Source organism: Lipotes vexillifer, unplaced genomic scaffold, assembly GCF_000442215.2.
Source record: "Lipotes vexillifer unplaced genomic scaffold, Lipotes_vexillifer_v1.1 scaffold525, whole genome shotgun sequence".
Taxonomy (NCBI): domain Eukaryota; kingdom Metazoa; phylum Chordata; class Mammalia; order Artiodactyla; family Lipotidae; genus Lipotes; species Lipotes vexillifer.
In genome coordinates, this window is record NW_006786891.1 from 781,211 (window position 1) to 807,538 (window position 26,328).

The 26,328-nt window shown below is 37.1% G+C and overlaps 1 protein-coding gene across 11 annotated transcripts in view; it reads right to left on the reverse strand.

The window, feature by feature from the left end:
- The window catches only part of OSBPL9 (oxysterol binding protein like 9), a 172,048-nt gene that overhangs the window by 35,721 nt on the left and 109,999 nt on the right, over positions 1–26,328 (reverse strand). For 7 of the 11 annotated variants that reach the window (XM_007459629.1, XM_007459626.1, XM_007459624.1 and 4 more), the window contains 4 exons: positions 8,493–8,588; positions 7,762–7,809; positions 6,733–6,762; positions 5,876–5,926 (listed from right to left, as the gene is read on the reverse strand). In XM_007459629.1, the coding sequence (XP_007459691.1) occupies positions 5,876–5,926; positions 6,733–6,762; positions 7,762–7,809; positions 8,493–8,588 (225 nt within the window). Of the gene's footprint in view, positions 1–5,875; positions 5,927–6,732; positions 6,763–7,761; positions 7,810–8,492; positions 8,589–13,435; positions 13,505–25,065; positions 25,199–26,328 lie in introns of those variants that run through there. The other 4 variants (XM_007459622.1, XM_007459623.1, XM_007459621.1 and 1 more) reach the window with 2 other exon arrangements.

Below are 26,328 nucleotides of genomic sequence, written 5' to 3' on the forward strand. Positions count from 1 at the left end.
AGGGAATGACTTCTTCATATGTATGGTGTTTCTTTTTGGGGTGATAAAAACGTGCTAAAATTATATTATGGTGATGGCCACACAACTTTGTAAATATACTAAAAACCACTAAAGTATAAACTTTAAATGAGTGAACTTTATGGTATGCAAGTTATATATCAATAAACCTGGTTTAAAAAAAGTCTGATGAGAAATTAATGAATACTGATATAAACAAAAAGTCTATGCAGAAAAACATTCTAGGGAGAGAACCTGGGATCCAAGGATAACTTAAACATACATTCTAAAGTATCTATGGTCAGACAACTCAGTTCTAAAATGATAATCTAGACTTGGTAAGTCCAGTTTAGAAGCCACTAGTCACATGTGGCTACTGAGCACCTGAATGTGGCTAATTCAAACTGCAAAATACACCCAGGATAGTGACGACTTAGTGCGGGGGTGGGGAGGGCAGTGGGGGGAGGGAGAGAGGGAGAGAAAATGAAGTATCTCATTAATGAATGAATTTTTATATTGATTACATGTTGAAATGGTATTATTTTGGATATAATGAGTTAAATAAAATACATTATTAAAATTAATTTCCTTTGCTTATGTAAGTTGTGACATCTGGTCATATCACCTAATCTTAATGAAGAAAACTGATCAAGTCCCCACCTGCAGGGGTCTCCCAGATTATCTTCACTCTGCTCCCTCCCCTCCTCATTTCCTCTGTAATTCCCCGTGAGTGAAACAGTGCTGTCTCTATCTATGGTACAAAGGAACAATGAAGTCATCTGAGCTAACACAGCTTACCTGAAAATCCCAATAACCAAGTGGTGCCCAAACTTTGCTACTTACACATCACAATCAACCTGGGAGTTGAAAAACCCCAATGCCCAGATGACACACCACAGCAACTACAACAAGAATGTCTGGGAATGGGAGTCATGCGTCAGAATTGTTAAAACATTCCCAGGTGATTCTAATGTGCAGCAAACTTTGGGAATCAATGCACTAATCATTTAGGCAGGTGGGAAGCTTTGGGGAATGAGAATTAAAATCAAAGACTCAAAAAACTGGAAGGAGCTTAAAATCCTACCTATAGCATGCTGCCTCTAAGAACCTAAAGCTAAATCAACCCAAAACAAGAAAGGTATCAAATTAGCTACATTCTTTTTTCTTTTTTGGGTGGCCACATCCCTGTGGGGTCTCAGATGACAATACATCTTTTAAAAGTAGCTGATTCCAAAATCTTATTAACCTGCCAGGGCAGAATAATCTTCCAAACTAACTAAAACAATTTATATTCCCATCAGTGTTAGATGGAAGTTCTCAAAATTTTACCAACATGCCATTCTGTGGCTTTAAAATTTATGTCCTAATAAAAAGTTTTTTTAATTTAACAATTATTTAGGACTAATTATATGCTTGGTACTAAGAGCATTACAAACACTAATTCATTTAAGTTTCACACTATCAGCAAGAGTACAGATACTATTATTATTCCTATTATATAGGAGAAAACCAAAGCACAGGGAGGATAAATAAACTTGCTCAAGCAGTGGAACAAGGATTCAAACCCAGACCATCTGGCTCCAAAGTCCATGCTCTTAAAAATGTAATGCTGCCTCTCACTATTATTTAAAAACTGTATATCTTAATCACAGATTGATTGATATTCAAAGAATTCATAAGGATGATAAATTTAAAAAAATCATACATATAGTGGAAATACTAAACCATGCAACTATTAAAAATTATGTGTTAAAAAATTCATTCAAAATTGACAATTATTTATCAGGCCCCTACTTTGTGGCAGGCAACTGTTCTAGGCATTGAGGATACAGTGGAGTTATGGAGTGAATGTTTGTGGGCTCCCCCACCCCAATTCAGACAATGAAGCCCTAACCCCAGTGTGACTGTATTTGGAGTAAAGGAAGTAAATTAAGATTAAATAAGGTCCTAAGGGTGGGGCCCCAATCCAGTAAGTGTCTTTCTAAGAAGAGACACAAGAGAGCTCTCATTCATGCTCACTCTCAGTGTGTACCACCAAAGAAAGGTCCTGTAAGGACATGGTGAGAAGGTGGCTGTCTACAACCAGGAAGAAAGTCCTCACCAGAAACCAAATCAACAGGAACCTTGATCTTGGACTTCTAGCCTCCAAAACTGTGAGAAAATAAATTTCTGTTGTTAAAGCCACTCAGTCTGCAGTGTTTTGTTATGGCAGTGCAAGCATTCTAAGACAAAGTTCTCATGGAGATTATAGTGAGGTATAGACAGACAATAAACAGGATACCAAGTAAATCTGGCTAATGATGCAAGACCATGAAGAAAAAGAAACTACTGGGAGGGTAGAGATTATTTTAGATAGAGTGGTCAGCAAGATCTCTCCAAAGAGATTTCATGTGGATAGAAATTTGAATAAAGTGAGGGTGTGAACCCTGGAAGTCTGGAAGGAATGCCTTCTAGGCAGAGGGGAAAGCAAATACAAATCCCTGAAGCAGAAAAAGCTTGGCCTGAGAAAAAGAAAACAGGCCGATGTTAGAATGGTGTGATCAAGCAAGGTGAGGTGAGGGAGTAGTGACGGCTCAAATGACATGAAGTTATGGTTAAGTAACTTAGATTCCATTCCAAGGGAGGTAGGAAACAAATAAGGGGATTTGAACAGGCAAGTGACATGGTCTGATTTACATTTAAATTGTTTAAAAATACACAAACAGTTCATATAGGGTACATATATATATAATTTGAGGGATGTATCTGTACACAAAAAGCCTTAACAATGAAATTCCTTCTGGAAAAAATTAAAAAGCCAAACTCCATTTACTTGATCCATGTTACCCATTCTGAAGGACCTTGAAATGCAGGTCTATTAAGCTGGGCTAAAACAGACAGGTAGCAGGTACTGACTTAACTGTAGAAATTTCTAGAAAGAAGTTTTAGTAACTTGAATTGTAACTCATTCCAAAGACACAACATCAGAAATGTTCTTGTTGGGTGGCTAAATGGTGAGCTACTGAAAGAGGCTAGGCTGCCCTGTTTTCAACTATCTAAAGACCTGATTGATTTGTAGAGATGATCCAAATTGGCCTAAACACTATCAGCTCTTCTACTTCCTCAATCTTCTAGAGAAGGCACTGTTGAATTCCTAAAATACCTATCTACTCACACTGGGCTTAATGTAGTTTACTGGTTATCTGTATATAAGCTTCTGGGTAACTGTAGGTGGCCCCAACCCACCCATGTAATTTCACAGTAAAGAAAACCAAAATAAAATCCTTACCCCTTCTGTGCCTCCAACCCTATACTCCCTTCTTAAGCTTTAGAATGTATTCTGATCCACAAAAATAGATGGAAGAATTTAGACACATACATAGGAAATCAGGCATAGTGGTCAAAAATACCTAGAAAATGAACACAAGCCCTTAAGTTCTGACACTTTAATACTGAATCTGGCCTCAAAAGACAATGATACTTCCCCTCACCCCTAAACTTACAAGCTGAATATCCGTACCATCTAAGCACAGATGCATTTTTCTATACTATTGTGTCATTAACAATGCTAGGAAAATAGTGTCCATTATTAGGCAAACAAATATATGCAATTGAATAAGTAAAATAGGCCAAATAAATAAAAACTCAAACATCATTTCCAAAACTGGTTGCTGAATTGGCTGCCCACCTGCTTCTAGCCACTGGCTAGAAATACAGAGGTACAGTCAATGGAAGAAACATTTTTTTAATACTTATTTTCAAACACTAAATTCTTGTTTCTCAAAATGTCATGCAATAAAGTACATATTTAGGTTGAATACACCAAAATTTTTCAGAAAAGCAGGCAATATCCATGAAATTGTTAACCAACCACAATAATCCAAAATATGTTTTTATTCCATGAATAAGGAACAGTAATCAAAGCAGTGGTTTATTAATGTATTGGGTTGGCCAAAAATTTTTCCGTTTTTTAAGTAAATATAAAAGACACATTTTTCATTTTCACCAAGAACTTTATTGAACAACATATTCACCGCTTTTTTCCACTACCTTCTGCCATTTTTCAGGCAACTTCATAATTCCATCTTCCCAAAACTTTTTATCTTTTTGAGCAAAGAACTGTTCCAGGTGCCTTTTACAGTCTTCCAGGGAGTTGAAATTTTTTCCATTAAGAGAATTTTGGAAAGACCAAAATAAATGGAAATCTGCAGGTGCAATGTCTGGTGAATACGGCGGATGAATCAGAACTTCCCAGCCAAGCTGTAACAGTTTTTGCCTGGTCATCAAAGAAACAACACGGAGTCTTGCGTTATCCCGATGGAAGATTACGTGTTTTCTGTTGACTAATTTTGGACACTTTTCATCAAGTGCTGCTTTCAGTTGGTCTAACTGGGAGCAGTACTTGTTGGAATGAATCGTTTGGTTTTCCACAAGGAGCTCATAATAGAGGACTCCCTTCCAATCCCACCATATACACAATATCATCTTCTCTGGATGAAAACTCGCCTTTGGTGTGGTTGGTGGTAGGTCATTTCGCTTGCCCCATGATCTCTTCCGTTCCACGTTACTGTACAGTATCCACTTCTCATCGCCCATCAAAATTTGTTTTAAAAACAGAATGTTTTCATTACGTTTAAGTAGAGAATCGCATGCGGAAATATGGTCAAGAAGGTTTTCTTCACTTAACTTATGTGGAACCCAAATGTCAACGCGATTAACATAACCAAGCTGGTGCAAATGATTTTCACCGCTTGACTTGGACATTTTGAGTATGTCGGCTTTCTCCCATGTGGTATAACATTGAGTGTTCTCAATTAATGTCTCGATTTGATCACTATCAACTTCAACTGGTCTACCCGACTGTGGAGCATCGTCCAGCAAGAAATCTCTAGCACGAAACTTCACAAACCATTTTTGACACACACGTTTCATCAGTCACAGCACCTTCTCCATACACTGCACAGATCTTTTTGTGCATTTTGGCAGTGTTTTTACGTTTCTTGAGATAATAAAGCACAGTATGGTGAAAATGTTGCTTTTTTCTTCCATCTTTAATATTAAAATGGCTACACAAAAATGCAACAATTTTGATGAGTCTTTTTTTAAACGCACCCTGATATGACAGCTGTTACATCAATCTAACAAAATTGGGTTTTGTTTGTTTTGCGGTACGCGGGCCTCTCACTGTTGGGGCCTCTCACTGTTGTGGCCTCTCCCGTTGCAGAGCACAGGCTCCGGACGTGCAGGCTCAGCGGCCATGGCTCACGGGCCCAGCCGCTCTGCGGCACGTGGGATCTTCCCGGACCGCGGCACGAACCCATGTCCCCTGCATCGGCAGGCAGACTCTCAACCACTGCGCCACCAGGGAAGCCCACAAAATTGTTTTGAATGAAGTTAAAAGACAATTAAGTGCTACTGGAGACCTCTTATGGAAAAAAATGAACGAAACTTTTGGCCAACCCAATAGTTCAGTACTAGAAAAAATATGTAAAAAACAATTAAAAAAACCCACATCTCTATTGTACTCTTCATTATGGATGAAAAAAACAACTCTGCTAAAATTTAAATTCCTTTTTTCCTAAGAAAAACTTTTTTTGTGAAAGGTTTTGCAAAGTATGTCCCTATTTCAAGCAGTGACTATGGAAAGGGTGAGTCATTCAAATGTGCTCCCCTCCTTCCCAGCCACCATCACAAATGACCTTATCAAAAACAAGCACAGGCTGGCAATGTAACATCTAAACATAATGGTTTTTCAATAGCACCAGTAACGCCAAACTATAACTTAAATTTACTGTAGAAAGGTAATATATTTCAGAACTGAATATTTTGGCTATTAAAGAAAAATGCCATATATTAAAATCCCATTAAATGAAAGTAATCAAAAATAAAATTTACTTACTTTAGCGATCTGCAGCAACACAATGCAGTGTTTAATTGATTCTACCATGCTCTATAAAAACAAAACACTGATTTTAGGATCTTGCCCCAAATGGCCATACAATGCTAAAACTTAAAATATAAAAGTCAGTTCAAATATACAGGGTTTAAGTCTATTCTACATAAATACCCTCTCTGGATTTCCAGTGGGTTCTAACATGCTGATAGTGTCAAATAAAATTATCATTAGCAATTCTATGAATTGTTTGGAAATACCAAAAAATTGTTAATTTATACTGAATAACATCTAAAGGGTCTTTCACCAGTTCAAACATAAAGTGATATGAATTTGATTAACTTCCAAATTCTTAGATCGGCAGCAGGCAATCCCAATGTAAATTCCTAAAACGTCTGTCTATTCAAGACTTTCATGGAATTATGGAGAGTAAAGGATCCTATCAAAATATTGGTGAACCTGGAATACTACCATGTCTGTTTTTAAAATGCTTTTATCAAAATACAAATCTTATCAGTAGCCCATTATATAATGTCAGAAGGTCAGCACATCAGAAAACTCAAATCACAATATATTTAATTATAAAAAAGAATATACATTGTGCATGGATGAAACCTTTTATCCAAGCGTCTCAAACAGACAAGACCAGAAACAGATAAAATGGCACACGAAGTCAATTCAATTAAAGGGATTATTCTACTCACTTAAATTCCTTTAGATGATAATACAATTCTTAAACAACCTTGTAAAAATGCATAAAAATTAAAAACTCAACTGCTCTTATTAATAATAGCAGCTTAAAATAGAAACATTTTACAGCACTTTCTAATGCAAAGCCAGAGTTTATCAAACATATAACTTACATTTGTTGTCTCTTTGAGAGTTTCAATTTTCTGTGAAAAATAATAAATTTAAACAGAAATTATCAGAAACACAAAGAGGTATCATTGTTGTTTTTACTGGTTAGTCATTTAAAGAATTTTACCAAAATGTACTCATTACTCTTAATCAGTTCAGGCAGGTTGGGGAGTGCTTTTGGTTAAACTTTTTAATTTAAATCAAACATTTAAATAAAAAATTCAGACATTTTATGGATTATATCCTCAAATAAAATTCATGTGATTCAATTCAAGATTTGTAAGAATAATATAAAACATTCTTATCCCTTACCTGAAAACAATTTTTGTTTTTTCTATAGGATTCACTATGTGATTTTAAAATGCTTATTTTAGAATCACCTTAAACTTTGCAAAGTTGTTTAAAAAATGATATGATACTAAATTCCAAAACTAAGAAGGTGAGCTAAACATGAGTTACTACTATTACCAAGTGTAAAAGAGACAAATGCAAGGCTATGGTTAACAGAAATGCAAAAAAATAAATGATGCTGCATCAGGAAATCTAGTCAAGGAGAAGAAAAATGTTAATTGAAAAAAAGAAAACAATATTCAAACTACAAAGTAGTTGTCAGAAACCCAAAGGGAGGAACTATAATTAAAGCAACATTCATTTTGTTCCCTCATGCGTGGCTTCTGGTTTATTTTGAAAATTTTGCTGGTTGCTTTATTAATATCTGAAGTGACCACATGTAAATTTAATAAAATAACTTTCAATCTTCAACATATGATACTTGAAGAGAAAGAACTTATTCTTAAAGGTGGTACTTACAAAAAGGGTATCATAATAAAATTTTCTGTTACTCTTGTTCAATTATGAAACCATACCAGAAATTCACCAGAAAACTCCACTTGAAATCTATACGGCATACTATCATAACAGGTCAACAGTACTATTATAGTAGTCAAAACACCGAGGTCCTTCCATTACTTCTCCAAAAGGCTCTTGGTTTCAAAAATTTTAAAGTCAAAATCATGATTATAGAAGTTACCTACCTTTCTCTGTTCATCATCTTTGCAGTTTTGAAGTTTGTCATCAAAAAGCTACAGGATTAAGAAAAAAATGATTATAGTATCAAGCCTTTACTACATAGTACACATTTACTAAGCAAAGAAAAGCAAACATATTTCTTCCAGGGATGGTTTATACATGCATTAAATGTATAATTAATGTTTACTAAAATACAAGATAACACACATTTTTTCAAGGCATTGTTATCAAGTCAGATTCTATTGAACTATTTTAAACAGTCAAGATCAATTACTCTGGTAGAATTACAAGCAAAAGAAAACATATGACTTTAAGAACTTAAAATATCAGTTCAAACCTAAGTTTTTTCTGCCTTGTCATCCAAGTTTATCAACATTCCTTGTTCTTTCCAGGAGCTTTGCTTGTAATTAATTTTAAAGTGGGAGTTGAAGGAGACAATTTTAATAATGATAAAGGAAGTAGAGAAGTAAACTCTCTCAATCCCCCAACTCCCCCAAAAAGAAAAATGGCCTTAGAAATCAAGCCACTTAAAATTTACCAGTTTCACACAACTTTTAAACAAAATATGAATCTAATCTTGTCTTATTTTCTTCTAATTATGTTTAGGTTAGCTTTAAAAACTACTGAAAAACCTGTAAGGGTTGTAAAGTAACATCAAGTAACTATTTTTACTCAAAATCAAGTTCAGTAACATTTACTACTTTATATAAATTCAATATATAATCAAATGCCATACCTTTAACTGTTCTATCAAGATTTGTAGATAAGCATCAGCCTCTGTAAGTTTCTTATCAAAGTCTTGGACACTAGGAACAAATCCTGAATCCAAACCCTAGAGGGAAAAAAACTGCAATAAATCCCAGCAATGTCTAATAGTACAAAAGATACTTCACCCTTCATACATGACATCTCACTTTTCTAAATTAAAAATAGTACTTTTACATAAATAATAGGTCTATTTAAATTATCTAAATTCTCTAAGAATAGTGGTACATCAATCTCCTTCATGAACTTCTAGCACTGTTCCCTGTTCATCAATTACATATGCTGCTGTTCAAATTAGAATTTACCCTGCTTTTTCAGAATCATTTTCTTCTCTCCCAGAATCCCCATAATGGGCTCCAAAGCAACAGTAATTTAGCTAAAGGTACATATACAAAACAACCTAGATTACCTCCTATTTCCCCCCTACTTTTTGTTCAGTTCAATCCTCCAGTCCCTTAATCTCAACTTCATATTCCCACTATTTAGTTCTCCTGTTCCCTAAACTACCCCATTAGCTCTGATGTTTTCCTCCTCCTCCCTTATTTAAAAAAAAAAAAAAGACAAAAACTCAAAATTCTCACCTCCTCTAAGAGGGCCCTCCCTAAGTGAAAGTGACAACACTTCTGTCTAAGTTCCCTACTCATTTTCACCCTTGGCATGAACACTACACTCTGGACATGGTGTATATGTTTATTTATTTAGAGGGCCCACTTATTTCTCAGTTTAACAGTCCAGCATTTGCATGTCCTACTTTTTGTACACTAAAAATTTTAAGTTCCAAGAGCATGGGATTCCTATGTTTTAACTTTATTCCAAAGAAAGTTTTGAGTTCTTAATCATCTTTAACTGAAAAATACATCAATCTTGAGTATAAAAGACAAAATAGTCTGAGATTGAACAAGGCTACCATCTTGCCATATCTGCATGCCCAGAAGTCATGGAGTTAAACAGGGAAATAAGGGTCCGGAACCACTAATGTCACAATCACAACCCAACCACAAAACTCTGTACTAAATGGGTGAAATATAGTGCTTCAACATACCATACTTGACTTTCAATTGTTTTATCTCTCCTGCCTTTTGCCAAAACGTGATCATTTCACATTCCCCATTTTAGTCAACTGAGGCCAGAGTTTATTTTATATTAGACCAACACCTCATCTTTGCCTAACACTTTATCATTATTAAAGCACTTTCACAGCCATGATCTCAAACATCAGATTGAGACAGTATAGTATTATGGAAAAAACAATGGGTTGGCAAACCTGCTTTCTAATTGCAGCTTAGCCACTACCAAGATATTGCGTCTCTCTAAACTATTTTCTTACCTGCCAAATACAGGCATCCTCCTCCTACTATTATTAGTGTGGCAGCTACGACCTCTACTAAAGACTATAATTACTAACACTGTCAATTACTACTAATACTATTGCTGTTCTTCCCAAACTAAAATTCAAATTCTTAATCAAAGCATTAAAAACCTAAGTCCACAACTAATCTTGTAATGCATTTTGTTTTTCAAATTCAAAGGCAAAAAAACTGCTTTTTATTTTTACATACATGTTGAGAAACTACTTGAAATGAGTATTGAAAAACCCCTTTCCAATGAGAGATGTCATGTAAAAACAAAGTTTAAGAAAGAAAAATCATAGTAAGCAATATGTGTAAAATCCAGATATATTTATAAAATTGTAGTTAAACATCTTCATTCTTAAAGATAACCCCAAAGACATCCTTTTAGAAACATTTACTATGTAGAGTATGATAATAAAAGACGTGGAAAAGAAAGGATAAATCCATCACATCCCAGAGATACCACAGTACTGTACTAAGAAAGTAGGGAGTGATTTCTTTTCAATGTTACTGTACCACAGGAAAATTGGAAGGACTGCTTGGCTTTTTGTTTTGTTTTGTTTCACAGGGCAATATAACATAACTATCAATAATTTAACTATAAAACCCAGTTAAAATCAGCTAAATACATTGTTCTTGCTAAATACTAAAAAGGTCAATGGCATATTCATAAATGAGTATAAAGGTGAAGGATCTAAATGAGAAAAAGTGATCTTCAAGAATTTTCCCTCTTCTGAATCCATTTAGAACTACCACTACAGAAATCTAATTAATATATCCTTATGAAGAAGTCACTATATCCAATTAAAAATCCCCCAATAAATAAATGGAAAAAATTAGATTTATATTACTGAGATCTGAAATTAAGTCTAAAACAACTCTTTGATGTTGCTATAATCATGTGAACCTCACCTTGGCTCTTTTGTCAGACCTGCCTCCCCCCTAGATATCATCTTCTACAATGGTCCTTTGCCCTTAAAACACCACACATTGTAACATCCAAGTCAAAGATCTACTCAACAATCCATTTTTCCTTATGTAATGTATAATGGGAGGTTTGTAACAACAGTTATTAGCTTAAAGTCCCAGAACTGGCCTAAAACTCCCTTGCACAGTAATCCATAAGTCTTTGGTATACTTTAAAATAAAATCTACATATATAGTTTCCCCATCTTAAATCAATAAAATAACATGTATGCATTTATTATTACCATGGACAAGCAACTGACAGTAATTAAACTGTTTTCTCAAGTCTTGTAAGAATAATACACTAGAAGAAAATATAAGTTTTCACTACATATTGTGACTCAGTACACAGAATCAAGGCCACCTAGTCCAGCCTCCCACTCATATAAATTACTTTTATAATGTCCTTGAAAGTCATCTAGTCTTTACATGAGTATCTCAAGAGAAAAGGAACTCAGTACCTCCTAACATAAACTATTTCACAAAATCCCTTTAAAGTCATAACTATTCCTCTTTCCATTAAACATTTAAGATATAAGGCACTATACATATTCATATCCTTTTTAATGGAATTTTGTTTCAAAACAGGTCACAAAAATAGAATACAGTCCTCTACCATGTTGAGTGGTTTGTCTTCCTTTGAAAAGAACTCAGAACAGGCAGACCCTTTAAAACAGTGTGACTTCATACTTCTTAGGGTGACACTTAGCTCTTGAGAACAAGCTGGTTGGGAGTCAAGCAGATGTACATTCTACTACTCTGTACTTGCCTTTTTATCTAACACTTATCACATTTTATCATAATTAAATATTTAATTGATTGACTTCTCTGAAGGATTATAAACTCCACGAGGGCAGGAACTGCCATTCATTCAGCACTATACCCCTGCACCTCGACTCCAGGCTAGCTCATTGTTGAGTGAACGTGTGTTGCACTGATTGTAGCTTCTGGCAACTGCTGATGCCATGATACCACTCTTCTCCATGACCACGTCTCCCTATATTTCCCCTGCCTTTCTGTTCTCTTTCTCCTATTTTTCTACTCCCTCACTCCCTTTCTTTCCTTCTCTTTTGTCCTGCAGTAGCAACTGAAGTGGTTATGTTGCATTTTTGGCAATTGGGACCAAAGAGGTTGCTGCTCCCTAGTTTACTATATTGATGATCCATAGTTGTAACTTGATGATTTCTGTATGAATTCATTTAAAGTTTAAATTAAACATGACTATTATAGAGAAATAGAGACAAAATGGTCTGTGATGTAAAAAAAGTTAAACTAGAAGAAACTCAATAGAAATTAAACCATAAAATTAGAAATCTATGTAAAGAAAAAAACCCCACTTAAGTGGTGAGTGTGCTAAAAAACAAAACAGTCTCAGTTTGCAAGAGTAATTTGCTAATTAAAGAAAGCTAAAGTATGTATATGAAGTCAAGAGTAACACATAATTCTGTATCAATCAAGGCCTATGTATCCAGATTAAATATATATATATGTATATGTATATATAGAGACAGACATTTGGCCCGATTTAAGGGGAATTTCAAAAATATCTAGAATGATAGAAGAATATTAAACTGCCTCAAAACTGTATGTAAGTACTTCCTACTATCTTTCTAATACTTATGTTGAACAGCATCACTTTTCTCAGAAGGTACTTCAAAGCTAACAAATGTCAGCAAAATTAAATGAATTTCTATCAATACTTTAATTGGGACATTAAACACTATTTATACTTTATACATACACTAACTGAATACTCTACCGCCATTAAAAAGAAGAGTATTAAAAGAGATGTCTTTAATACTTTCTGAAGTACATACGAATTATACTTCATATGTAGCTACTTTGGAGAGACACTCCTAGTAAAACAGTACAAGAGGCAATTTTTGAGGCAAGGAGTAAAAGCTTTTAAAGTAATTCCTGTTGACAGAGGAAGAGTAATGAATAGTGGAGGTAATGTGGGAAAAGGTGGTTTAAGGTCTTCTTGAGGTCAGAATCAGGAAATAAGAAAGTTATGAGTAATTTAAGGAACTGAGAAGAAAAATGCAGAACAGGAAGGGCTATGGCTGAATAACACTGTAAAAGGAAATTCACAAATGAGTAATCAATTTCATATCAAATCTTATTTCACAGCAAAAACTTAAAGGACTAAGTACCCTACACTCAGTGCTTCCTCCTATACAGGACAAAATAGTATATAATAAAAATACATTGTGAAGAGAGAAATACAGAAATTATTCCACATAAGTCTCATAGAAAAGTTCAGAATAACAAGAAAACAAAATGTTATCAGTAGTAGAACTGTAAAAGGGAGTAACAGCTTAAAAATTTAACAAAGGAAAAACACCAAAGAAAACAAGACTCCTAATGAAAAATAAATGGCATTAATCCAGACAAAAGTAGATGATTTTTAAAAATCAGCAAAATACACACCCTACAAATAAAATAATAAAAACTCTGCAGAAATGTTGTTTTGATTAAATATAAGAGTATTTGGAAAGTTTATGTTCACAATTAGCAATTTGAGATGACATGCATCACAGATACGCTTTCATCCAATGAAAGAAGTATAGGGCATACTTACAATTGAATCACTTACAATTATTTTTGAAAATTCAAGAACTGGAGAGATACCAGAAGACTGGAAAAAAGCAAGTGTGGTACTGATCTTCCATAAAGGTAAGGAAAAGAGAGAATAGAAAGTTACTATGCTGTGCGTCTGACATCAATAATTAATTAAAGGAACTATAAGAGAAATATCTCTAGCTATACAGAGGAAAAGTAGGTACATGAGCAGCAAGTGGCAAGTTGAAAAACAGATAAATAAACATTATGCCAAACTTAATGGCTTTTCTGTTCCTTAGAAATTTATTAGCAAATTAAGTTTTTTGAGAAATGACACCATTTTGTCTCCTTACCAAATGACTCAAAAGTTGCTTTAATGATGAAAAAAGTATATTAAAGAAACCAAAAATATTAGTAAGACCATGATTTTATGTGGGGTATGCTAACATGTGATTTCCTTGAATTACTGAAAATTTGGAAACATTTATAATCTGTTGTCTCCGAGGTTTACTCACTTCAGCTAAAGGAAAACAGAATTTAGAGATCTAGAGAAGTTCTGAGAGTAAGAATTTCCCCTATTTTTAACGCTAAAGAACACTCAACTACCAATTCATTTGGAGTAAAGATTATCAATTCAAAAACATCCATAAAATTGAGCCTATTACTAAACTCTTTACTCCGATGTAACTTCAGGAAGGTATTTTCCATCTAAGCCAATGTCATGATAATCTAAGGCTCCAAAATAGGGTCTCTATTATCAAAATGGTAGCTATAGCTATCTTATCAACAACTGCTTAGGTACCCCAAGAATGCCAAAAAAGATAAGGCCTTTTTCCATAGTTCTAAATGAACAGTTCTAACACCATGGATTCACCACGGATGCACAGTATAGTAATTTTTTTCCCCAGAATATTAGGTCCTCTGCTAGATACTTTATATTATTTCTTATTTCATTATTACAACATACATAGTAAGGTAGATAGATATTAACCCTACTTCATAAGCGCTTTCCCAAATCATCCAGCTGGGTTTTTTTAAAACTGAGATTTCAAGCCAGCCCTTTGATTTCAAATCCATTGCACTTCTCTATTAAATCACAAAGATATCTGAAAAGAATTCATGGCATAAGAGACTAAAATTTAATCTAAAAAATGCCTGAAGGAGCCTGGTATACCAAAAAATGAACACCAGCTTTAAGGTCAGACTGATCTAGTTTTAAATCCTGAATCTGCAAGTCCCTAACCATGATCTGGCCAAGTTACCTTCTCTACATCCTTTTCCTTATCCAGGGATGAACACAATAATAAACCACTCAAAGTTGTTGGATAGATGAAAGAATATGCATAAAGTAACACAGCAGTGGATGTTCTATTTCATCTCCACAATGTGGAATTGAAAATAACCAGGATTCACCACTGTATCCAAGGCCCTAAACTAGTGCCTAACAGACAGAAAAGGTCCTCAATGAATATTTGATGGATTAAAAACAAAATGAATTAACAACTAGGTAATACACAAAACATACGCAATTTTAATAGAGAAGTATAATCAAGAAAAGGATACAAGTGTAAGTTAAACTGTATTTAACATTCCTTTAAAAAAGGAATACAAACAGTAAGCTAATGAACTCAAGAAAATAAACAGTAATAAAAAAGGTATGAAGAACAAACAAGTGATAAAATACAGTCTTGCAAAACAGATCAAAAACAAAATTCCCTATAAGATGTTCAGAAAAGTATCAGGTATTATGCCTGAACCACAAAAGGTAAACTGTACTCAATTATTACCTTGGTACCAAAGAGTCAAACAATATAAAAAAAAGCCCCCCTTTTCCATAAAATAATCTGATTTTTGAAAATCCGTTAGTTCTTTGAAAAATAAAATTGTTTTTATCTTTAAATTTACAAAGAAAATAGCTTCTCTTAAAAAAAAAAACAACATAAATCTGAATTGCTCATATACTTGGGACAGAAAACAGCTGCCTTGTCAAACAGGAATCAGGTACAGACACGGGTGCCAAAATCCCTTAGCTTTATTATAACTCTTAGCACAACTGCTTACTCTTCATGATCTCTCTTCATCTAATACTGACAGTGTTAGGTAACCTTTTGACTTACAGAACAAAACACTAATATTGATTCCATAAAGTGATTTGGCTACTCAAACAACTGCACAGGAAAGGTTTGGGATTTGTACCGTTTTCCTCTATTTAAATCACTGACAGCTTGTCTTTCCAAATGACTCCCAATTTATTCAGTAAAGTCATATGGAGCTTCCCTGGTGGTGCAGTGGTTAAGAATCCACCTGCCAAGGCAGGGGACATGGGTTCGAGCCCTGGTCTGGGAGGATACCACATGCCGCGGAGCAACTAAGACCGTGCATCACAACTACTGAGCCGGCACTCTACAGCCCGTGAGCCACACTACTGAGCCCACATGCCACAACTACTGAAGCCAGCATGCCTAGAGCCCGTGCTCCGCAACGAGAAGCCACCACAATGAGAAGCCCACGCACTGTAACAAAGTAGCCCCCGCTCACCACAACTAGAGAAAGCCCCATGAGCAGCAACGAAGACCCAACACAGCCAAAAATAAATACATAATAAATAAAAAATATTGAAGTCATACGAAAAGTTATTGCCAAAAGTAAATAAAACGAACAAAAACCTGAAGTTTGTAAACTGCATGACCATTACCTAGTTTGTCTGGGGTATCCCTAGTTATGTCTGTTGTATCAACAAAATTATTAGCAGCCTCCTTCACTCTCAAAGTGCCCCAGTTTGGACAATAAATTATATGTTCTCTCTCTATATAAAGGTTGTAACTAGCATTTTAGAGATATAAAAGTCTGGAAGGCATACAGGATTGCCTTGAGATTTCAGAATGCAGCAAATTACTTTAAAAAAAATCTAAACTGAAATATGAGTTTACAGCCTCTGAATGTAGAAAGCAAATTACAAAAGTAAAATAAACACCAGAATTCACGTCAATTAATAGTGGTTGAGGGCATACCTTATTCTAGATAAATAGAGACATGAACAATAAAGAAGTTACATTTTGAAAAGTTATTTTATTCACACACATGCACGGCACACACACACACCTGAAATAAAACACATGAAACAAAACACATGAGATGCAGATGTTACTCCTAGGGAGCGCAACTGAGAAAGAGGGGCATTTAAGACAGGGACTCTTAATTTTTACTTTATACATTCATGATGTCTGATTTTTAAAAGTATCTACTTACTTAAATTCAAAAACTTTATGTAAAAAGTATTCAGAAACTCTGCAGGTTATAAATATGATTCAAAAATTTTATAACTGTTTTAGCTTGCAAAATCATCAGCATTATTATTTTAAAATTATCTACCAAACCCTAAAATGACTTGAGAGAGTAATTTGGCAATGCTGAAGCTGCTCAGATACACCTTTCCAAGCAAAATAAAATACAGCATAAAAAGCTTATAACATTATCTACAGATAAAGTACAAACTAGCAAAAACAGAAAACAAAAAAAACCATGCACTTGAAAATTAGCAATCACCGCTATACTGGAATAAATGCTGAGAAGAAAAATGGCCAGTAAAACAAAGCAGAATACCTAATTTTCTTCCCACATCCTTCCTGCCAATTCCATGGTCATGAGTCAACATTCAAAAAAGCAAACTCATAAAAAACAAAAAACACCTACTACATGACCCCCCCAACAAAGCACTGTTTGACCATGTGGTTTCAGCAATCAGCCAAAGCTTTTCTTTTTCACATACTGGGTCAGGCTACTGACAGTATCTTTTTTAAAATTAAAAGTCTTGGGTTAAGTCATTCCAGGATCTAAAATAAGCTCTAAGCTGCTTACTAGAGGGGATGCAAAAAATACATTCTTCCCCTTCCCAACCTCAGATTACTGCCTGTCATTCAGCTTCACAGCATTTTTTTTTAAACATCTTTATTGGAGTATAATTGCTTTAAAATGGTGTGTTAGTTTCTGCTGTATAACAAAGTGAATCAGCTATACGTATACATATATCCCACGTATACATATATCCCCATATCTCCTCCCTCTTGCGTCTCCCTCCCACCCTCCCTATCCCACCCCCCTAGGTGGTCACAAAGCACTAAGCTCATCTCCCTGTGCTATGCGGCTGCTTCCCACTAGCTATCTATTTTACATTTGATAGTGTAAATATGTCAATGCTACTCTCTCACTTCGTCCCAGCTTACCCTTCCCCCTCCCCGTGTCCTCAAGTCCATTCTCTATGTCTGCATCTTTATTCCTGTCCTGCCACTAGGTTCACCAGGACTTTTTTTTGTTAGATTCCATATATATGTGTTAGCAAACGGTATTTGTTTTTCTCTTTCTGACTTACTTCACTCTGTATGACAGACTCTAGGTCCATCCACCTCACTACAAATAACTCAATTTCGTTTCTTTTTATGGCTGAGTAATATTCCATTGTATACATGTGCCGCATCTTCTTTATCCATTCATCTGTCGATGGACACTTAGGTTGCTTCCATGTCCTGGCTATTGCAAATAGGGCTGCAATGAACATTGTCGTGCATGACTCTTCTTGAATTATGATTTTCTCAGGATATATGCCCAGTAGTAGGATTGCTGGGTCGTATGGTAGTTTTATTTTTAGTTTTTTAAGGAACCTCCATAGTGTTCTCCATAGTGGCTAGATCAATTTACATTCCCACCAAAAGTGCAAGAGGGTTCCCTTTTCTCCACATCTTCTCCAGCACTTCTTGTTTGTAGATTGTTTGATGATGGCCATTCTGACCCAGTGTGAGGTGAGGTGACACCTCGTTGTGGTTTTGATTTACATTTCTCTAATGATAAGTGATGTTGAGCATCCTTTCATGTGTTTGTTGGCAGTCTGTATATCTTCTTTGGAGAAATGTCTATTTAGGTCTTCAGCCCATGTTTGGATTGGGTTGTTTGTTTTTTTGATATTGAGCTGCATGAGCTGCTTGTATATTTTAGAGATTAATCCTCTGTTAGTTGCTTCATTTGCAAATATTTTCTCCCATTCTGAGGGTTGTCTTTTCATCTTGTTTATGGTTTCCTTTGCTGTGCAAAAGTTTTAAGTTTCATTAGGTCCCATTTGTTAATTTTTGTTCTTATTTCCATTTCTCTAGGAGGTGGGTCAAAGCTTCACAGCATTTTGAAAAGAAAAAACTCTCACTGTTTTCAAGGGTCCACCAAAACCGGAAGTTTTAGAAAGTTTTATGCAAATCTGCTCTACATATAATGAAGGAAAAAAATCACATTAAACACATGAATTCTTAAGCTGAATGTTTTAATAGTTCAAGTTGTGAAATAACTGCAGAATTCTCATACTCATTCATAATACTTGAAAATTTGATTATGAAATGTTTTCACAAACAAAACCTAATATATTCCTCTAACAAAACTGGATCTCTCTACGTAGGAAAATATAACAGACTGAAAATGAAACACCCAAGGCAAGTTAAATGATAAGCTAGTTAAGGCCAACAGACAATCAGTACTAAATGGCTTATTTCTCACACAAAACAACCAAACAAAATAGAACAAAAACAACAACCCTGAATTGGAAAGAAGAGATTCTGTAACTGGTTTGGCATTTATCCCTTAAAAATCATATATGCTGAAGCAGTTTTTGTATATCTAATTTTAGCTGCCAGTGAACATCAAACAGAAGGAAACAGGTTGTTTTTGCTAAGGCTGTTAAAAGTGCAGTACTAAATTACCCTGATTTACCCTGATTACCCTAATTGTTGTCAGAAATCTATCAAAATGGTCTAAAATATGATCAGAATATATGCCCGACAGGACAGGACTCTTTTTGTTCTCTACTGTATCCTCCAGGCTAGTGTTTGGTTTCTAGCAAATGCTCAATAAAATTTTTGTAAATGAATGAAGAAATTCTGAAATGTACCTACCTGTTAGGATTTAAACATAAAAAAACAATCAAATAAGTTCTTGCAGATTATAAACCAGAGTGCTCAGGAAAAAAATCATAAATAACATTTAATTATTCTTAATGATTTATTATATTACAAGTATGGATGCTGAAAAATTTTAAGGCTAATTGAAAGTTTTTAAGAAAAGAGAAATTGAACAGGAGGAAAGACACTGTACCACCCAGGCAGTACAAGAAGCAAGACCAGCTGAACAACTGAAACAAACTTCTAGAAACTCATTCTCTCCCACCAAGTCTCATGAGCACTGTTTTATACATACTACTCTGGGCTTAGAATTCAGTGTTACAGTAACGGTTTATTCACTGGGTGTTTTTTACGACTATGACAACATTGTGCTGGATGCTTTGGACATGCCAAGATGAAGCAGATACAGATCACACCCTAAGAGTTTCAAACGTGTAGCAGGAGATAAAAATCTGTCTACAAATAACTGATTCAAGCATGGTAGATTAAGTGTTATGAGAAAGATACTAAGAGATTCAAAGGAGAAAGTTAAGGGGATGAAAAAAGCTTCACAGAGGTAGCATTTTAGAGTGTAGGATTCTGACAGTAATAGGGAAGGGAAAATTATTAACAGTAGTGGGCAAGGGCAGGAAACATCATAATCAGGTGGGATTTTTGAACTCTTTAACCAAATGACTAGAGAAATGAGGGCAGAGTTAAGGAAACTAACAAAGGATGCTGAGGTACCCAAGAATTAGGAACAGCAAGAAGCCTTCACCACTCCCAAGCCTGAAGAACAAGGAATGAAACAATGTAAATCCAAGTAGGCTCAAAGGACACTCTAGTTGTAGCCACTGCTAAAAATGCATGGAAGCAGAGAAAGAGCAAGAGGAATAAATACCCCAAAGCTTCTCTCTTTTCTTCCTTCTATCTTCCATCCTCCCACTGGCTAAACCCTACGAGAAACCAGAGGATAAAGAACTCCAGATGACACAGGCTGTAAAGGTCAGCCTCCTGAAGCAGGGAGTAGAGAGGGGCATAGAATGAATCTGCAGGAAAATGGAGAATAACCAGAAAAGCCATCTTCCCAGACTCAGGAACCAGTAATATAAGCACAAAGAGAGACTGGAAAGCACAAGGAACCCAAAAAAGGAATGATATTCTCTTGGAGAAGAATGTAAGATGCTATTTTTTCAGATCTGGGTACTGAATCTGAAAGGAAACCAAAATTAGTGCCTGAACTGGAAAAATTACTGGGACTTGGAGAGTGAGGTGAGCAGTGAATGAATAGCAGCATCAGAGTAGCACTCCAGTTCTCTCTAGAGCTAATAAAAGAGCAAGACTCATAGGCTGCAGTCCTAGTTATTCTAATCTCTAACTGTGTGACCTTGGCCAAGTCACTTGTCTTCTCTGAAACTGTTTTCTCTATTATAAAAATAAGTAGAAGCCGAATTAAAACTTTAAGATCCCTTCCAGTTCTAAGATTCTGTGAAGCCAGTATATCCAGGTAAATAACCATATTCACCAGGTGAGTAAATACCTCACCATACTGGAAAAACCTGGGGTCCACTTACTTTCTAAAAAAATTAATTTCATTTAAATAAAGACAATAAGAACTTACAGGTTGTAACTGCAGCCAGGTCCTCCACCGTAGGACAACAAATGTTAAAACACAAGCAAAAATTTAGTGTAACCTTGAAACTGAATGAGGAAGACTAATGCAACCAGATTTAAAAACATGCTCTGGAATGCAGAGAATGCAAGAAAACAACCGAGTAAGCAGAATAACTTGGTTGAAGTGGCACAGTTCAGAAAAAACAAAATTAGCTGCTCAAGTCAATATAGCAAAGAAGCAAAGTTCTTAAAGGTGTTTCCAGAAACAAATGAACTCCAGTGTGGAAAGGGCTACAAGTATCTCCCCCGTCCCACAACACACACAGAGCAACCATTACCTTTCCTTCATAACACAAATATTCATTGAACATCTGTTATGTGCCAGGTACTATCAACGCCTTCAAAGGACATCTTTAAGGACAATACAGATAATAGCAATTATAATTAATCATTACCTAATCTTCTGGAATGAGATCAGATTTCACCCCTTCTAAGCAGTCTCCCTGACTTCTCTAGCCAGCAACATGCTTTTTCCTATGATACTAACTACTACAGAACCAATTTGTGCTGGTACTGCTGCTAGTATTCTTTCAACTATATCAGAGGTCATGTAGGTTGGGGGAGGAGGAGTTTGCCTGGAAATCTGCTCACCATTTGTAACATTATTTCTTTTTTTTTTTTTTTTTTTTTTTTTTTTTTTTTTTTTTTTTGTTTTTTGTTCCAACCCCCCCAGCCGCCACCGGCAACTAACCTATGACCTTCTGACCTCTGAACTCTTCACCCAATGATGACCTGACCATGCCTGCCTGCTGATCAGTTAACTGGTAATCGCCTTTGCTTGCCTGTCGTCAGTGCAGCGAGCTGGGGCACTTGTCCGTTCGTCTTACCATCTAACCAAACAAAAGACAAAGAAATTGTCCTCCAACTCAGCTTTTGTTTTTTTTCGTTTTTTTTTCTTTTTTCTGTTTGGGTGAAAGTGGTTCTAGAACCTGCACTGAATAGTAGTAAAGCAATAAGGCCCAATTCATCCCACAGCACGGCGGACTCTCAACCACTGCGCCACCAGGGAAGCCCTGTAACATTATTTCTAAACATTTTCTCCAGTCCTGTCTCTCAGGTGTGACAGCAACCAGGGAGTTTGGTGACTTAGCAAACATTTCTAACTCACAGGGATAAACCCAGCTCCAGTGCACTGAGCCAAAGGTTGCACACTTAGGACATGATTAAGCCACATATTCTGATCATTTAATGAGGATCCACTAAGCACCCACAATGTGCCAAGCACTGGACTAGGGGCAAAGGCCCTAGGAATAAAGGAGGTTAGAGTCTAATCCAAGAATCAGATATGTGCACAAAAATTTATAGTACAGAAGTATGAACAAAGTGCTGTAGTAGCACATGAAGGACAATAGTAATTCTAACTTTCTCTGCCTGAAGGAAGGAAGACATCAAAGAAAAAGTAACATGCAAACTGTATGTCAAAGGAAGAAGTGGAGATTTATCACTTGATTGAATGCTAAGCAATTATAATTCTAATCAAGAGGGAAAGGCTGTGATTGGACCAAGAGCTATGAGAGGCTACGCCATGTTCCAAATGGTTAACAGCTCACAGTGCTAGAGTAGATGCCTCGGGTAGGCGGCCTGCAGCTGAGTCCACTCAAGAGCGATAAATTAGGACCAGGTTGTGAAGGGCCTTAAAGAACATTCCCAGCATCTGTGCTTTGGCAAGGGGGAGCCAAAACAGACTTTTAAGCACAGCAGTAACTCAGTGGGATCTGACTGTGGATAAAGAGTATGGGTAGAGGGAGTCTAGAGACAGGGAGACTAGTTAGGTTTTGCAAAAGTCTAGGTAAGATAATGAGGGCCTGAATTAAAGCATTATCAGGTGGAAAAAAGAGGCCAAACCCAAGAGACATTACTAAGGGAAATTTAACAGGACCTGGTGACCGGACATGGAAAATAAGGGAGATTGATGACTAATTGCCTGTGTGTGGTGGAACTACAATTAATTAAAATACTTCGGGAGAGGTACTTGGCTTAAACACATTTTCAGCCTAAGCACTATTCTTTCAAACATAATATTTGTTTAAACCTTTACTGGAAAATCTTCCTAAATATTATTTTAGGCCAAGTTCATTATAGTACACATAAAAACTGTCTTTTTCTATAGAATCCCCATAAACATCAGTTCTTACTCAACACTATAAAGTTTAGATACTGATAGAACTCAATATATCCTAAGGGACATCTTAGAATTTCCTTTTTAGAATAAAAGCCTGATATCCTTTTTCTCAAGCAATAGACTGCAAACTATGCAAATGCCTGATTCTCCAATCAGCAGAATATAGTTGTATCACAATGCTCTTTACTGGCTGAACCAAACTTATCAACTGGGGATGGTTCAGTGGTTAGATTATTACTGAATCCAACCTTTCCACACTAAAGGGAAAAAAAAAACAACCAACTGGGACTTTGGAAACATCAAAAAGGATGTGACCAACAGTCACTGCAGCCTAATATTTACTGAAGGGCACTTCAAGTAAAATGTCATCTCTGTCAAAACCAAACTCAGGACACTTTGAAAACAGATTCAGCTTCTCTATCTGCTCTATCTTCTCTATCAGCTCTCTGCTATCTTTCTAATTTCCCATTTAAGTTCTCCAGACTAAAAGTCTGAATTTTACTGGTTTTTATCTTCCCTGGGCTAGGAAAGGTAGTAGGTATTTAAGTTGCTGGCGTACACAAAAAGTGAAAAAAATTTTTTTAAATTTTAAGTAAATGAGAGATGTTAACACTTCATTAAAGAGCTTTATCACAAACTCAGTTCAATAAAGGCAATGTTCTGAGAGATGTCTCACAGTGGATGAGAATTTCCAACTTAAAGTTCACTACAAAAACTCTTAAAACTGCAACTACTATTTTAAGATCTCTCCCACCTTCTCCACTCAAAACTAGGAGAAATAATTACTTGATTTCTTTTTGATTTCCTGAACACACATAAAAGTAAACGGTATAGGGCCTCCCTGGTGGCGCAGTGGTTGGGAGTCCGCCTGCCGATGCAGGGGACGCGGGTTCGTGCCCCGGTCTGGGAGGATCCCACATGCCGCGGAGCGGCTGGGCCCGTGGGCCATGGCCGCTGAGCTTGCGCGTCTGGCAACGGGAAAGGCCACGACAGTGAGAGGCCCACATATCGCAAAAAAAAATAGGAACATTTATTATATAAAAACCATAGTGCCTCCCATAGAGTAGGAGCAAAATAAAATGTTTTAACTTAAAAAAAAAAAAAAAAAAAAAAGTAAACGGTATAATCAACAAGCAAAGCCAAATGTTAACTTCAAATTAGCAAAAATTAGTTTTCTTGATCAATACATCTCTCACTCTTTCATAACAAAAATACTTGTGAAGTGTAGTAGGAATGCAGCGAAAAATGCATGATTCAAACATACTTCCTGGTCTATTGCTTATATTCAACTTTCCATAACCAAGCTTACTGAGAACCTAAACCCTTCCCTGCAGTTTTTACGAGAACCCTCCCTACAACTATTCCAAAGTTTTCACTACTTTTGCACAAGCTACCCAAAAAGCATAAAACCACCTGCCTCCCCCCTCTCCACACTCACACTCACAAATAATAGCACCCATAATTATTACACACAAAAATACTGGGCCAGACAAGAACACAGAGGCAAAACTGAAACAACAGGAAATGTTTGGCCCGCAACTAGAAATTCTATTAGTGGGCAACTGGTCAAAATTAGGCTTTCACATTAAGAGAAAGTTTAACTCTTACGTTTAGTATCTTGAGACAGCTTTCGAAAGGAAAACAGAGTTCCACGAAAATGAATCGAAAAAGGGGAAGCGATTCTCTCCAGACTGGTTTGGTGGCGAATGACCTCTCAGTGGTACAGAATTAGGCCCCTAGCCTCTGCCTCCAACCATCCCGGCAGAGGAAGTGAGGAGAGTCCCAGAGAAGAGAGGGCTCGGGCGGCCACGTCGTCCTACTCACCCCTGGGCGCGGCGGGAAGGAGGCAGGGAGAGAACGACATTCGCGCCCACGGCCCGGGCAGGCAGCAGGGTCCCTGGGGACTCAGGGGTGGGAGCCGGCCCCTCTCCCAGACCCTCCGGGTCTACTCACTCCGCAAGCAGCCGTCAAGAAAGCCATTCGCCAAGGCCCCCGCCCTGTGTGCCTCCAGGGGAGGGAGCCGAGGGATGCTTCCGGGCACCCCCTCGTCTCCTCCCTCCGCCGGATCACCGGGCTGATGCGCAGTCGATCCGGTCAGCTTCAGCCGGTCCCCCGGGCCAGCCGCTCTCCCCCTACTCCTGCCCCAGGCCTAGGGGCCGCCCCGATTGGCTGGCCCTGTAGCCTCTTGGCAAAGAGACCCCTGGCGATTGGCCATGTGTCACCTGCTGAAAAGGAGGTGAGTGGCTGACGATTGGCGGTTAGGCCAATTTTGGGGTGGAGAGGCGGGAGGGGCCGGCCGCAGCGGGCGACTGTCCGGAGAGCCCGGCTACCCTGCCGCCTACTCGCTGAGCCCAGGGCTCAGTCTGGGGCCCGGGTCTGCTCCCACGCCCGGAGCTGTGCCGCGGTACACGCGGCAACCCCGGCATGCCAATGCAGCCCGCAGGAAAGGAAGCTCGTGGCTCGAGGGAGCTCAGCTAGCCTTCGAGGCTTCGGCCCCGGAGATTCCCATAGGGTGGCGACTGGGGAAGGACCCGGTCACAGACGTAAACGTGCTACACCTACACCCACCCGCTGCTAGCTCGACATCCAATATTTTGGCAGCTGTGCAGCCAAGTTTCATCTGGATAACTGCTTTTGCTTACTTCCGAAAAGTTGTTTGTGTCACGAGGCGAGGGAGGAGGATATACTACATCAATAAACAAAAGCAGGGGTGCCTGTTTTATTACTCCAGGGAAACACTGGGCTTGCTGTTGTGACACAGCTCCATAAGGAATGTAGGTGGCTTGTGAAGATGCTTCAGGAATCCAAATGGCATAACTTCAAATTAGATGGAAAGTTCGGACTTCGAGGACCTCAGCAGAGAACCATCCAAAATGCAGGAAATCCCAGACGTAAATAAATGACTGACTTACTGCCCTGGAGGTCAATTACCTTCTGCTTCTACTATTTTTTCCTTATGGTTATTTATATACCTGTAATTCTACTAAACTAAGCATCTAATTAATTTTTGTAGCTCTACTGGTAGCCCCTACAACTAGCACATTGTACACTGCACAAAGGGCTCAATAGATGCTTGCTGCACTGTGTTAAAGAGCCCTTAAGTTTTGTTTTATGCAAATTTTTTCAAAACGTCCAATACCAAATGCACTCTCTTCTTCCCGCACCCCGTTCCTCAAAAGCCAGGTCCTCTTCCAGTCCTCCCTGTATCAGTAAATG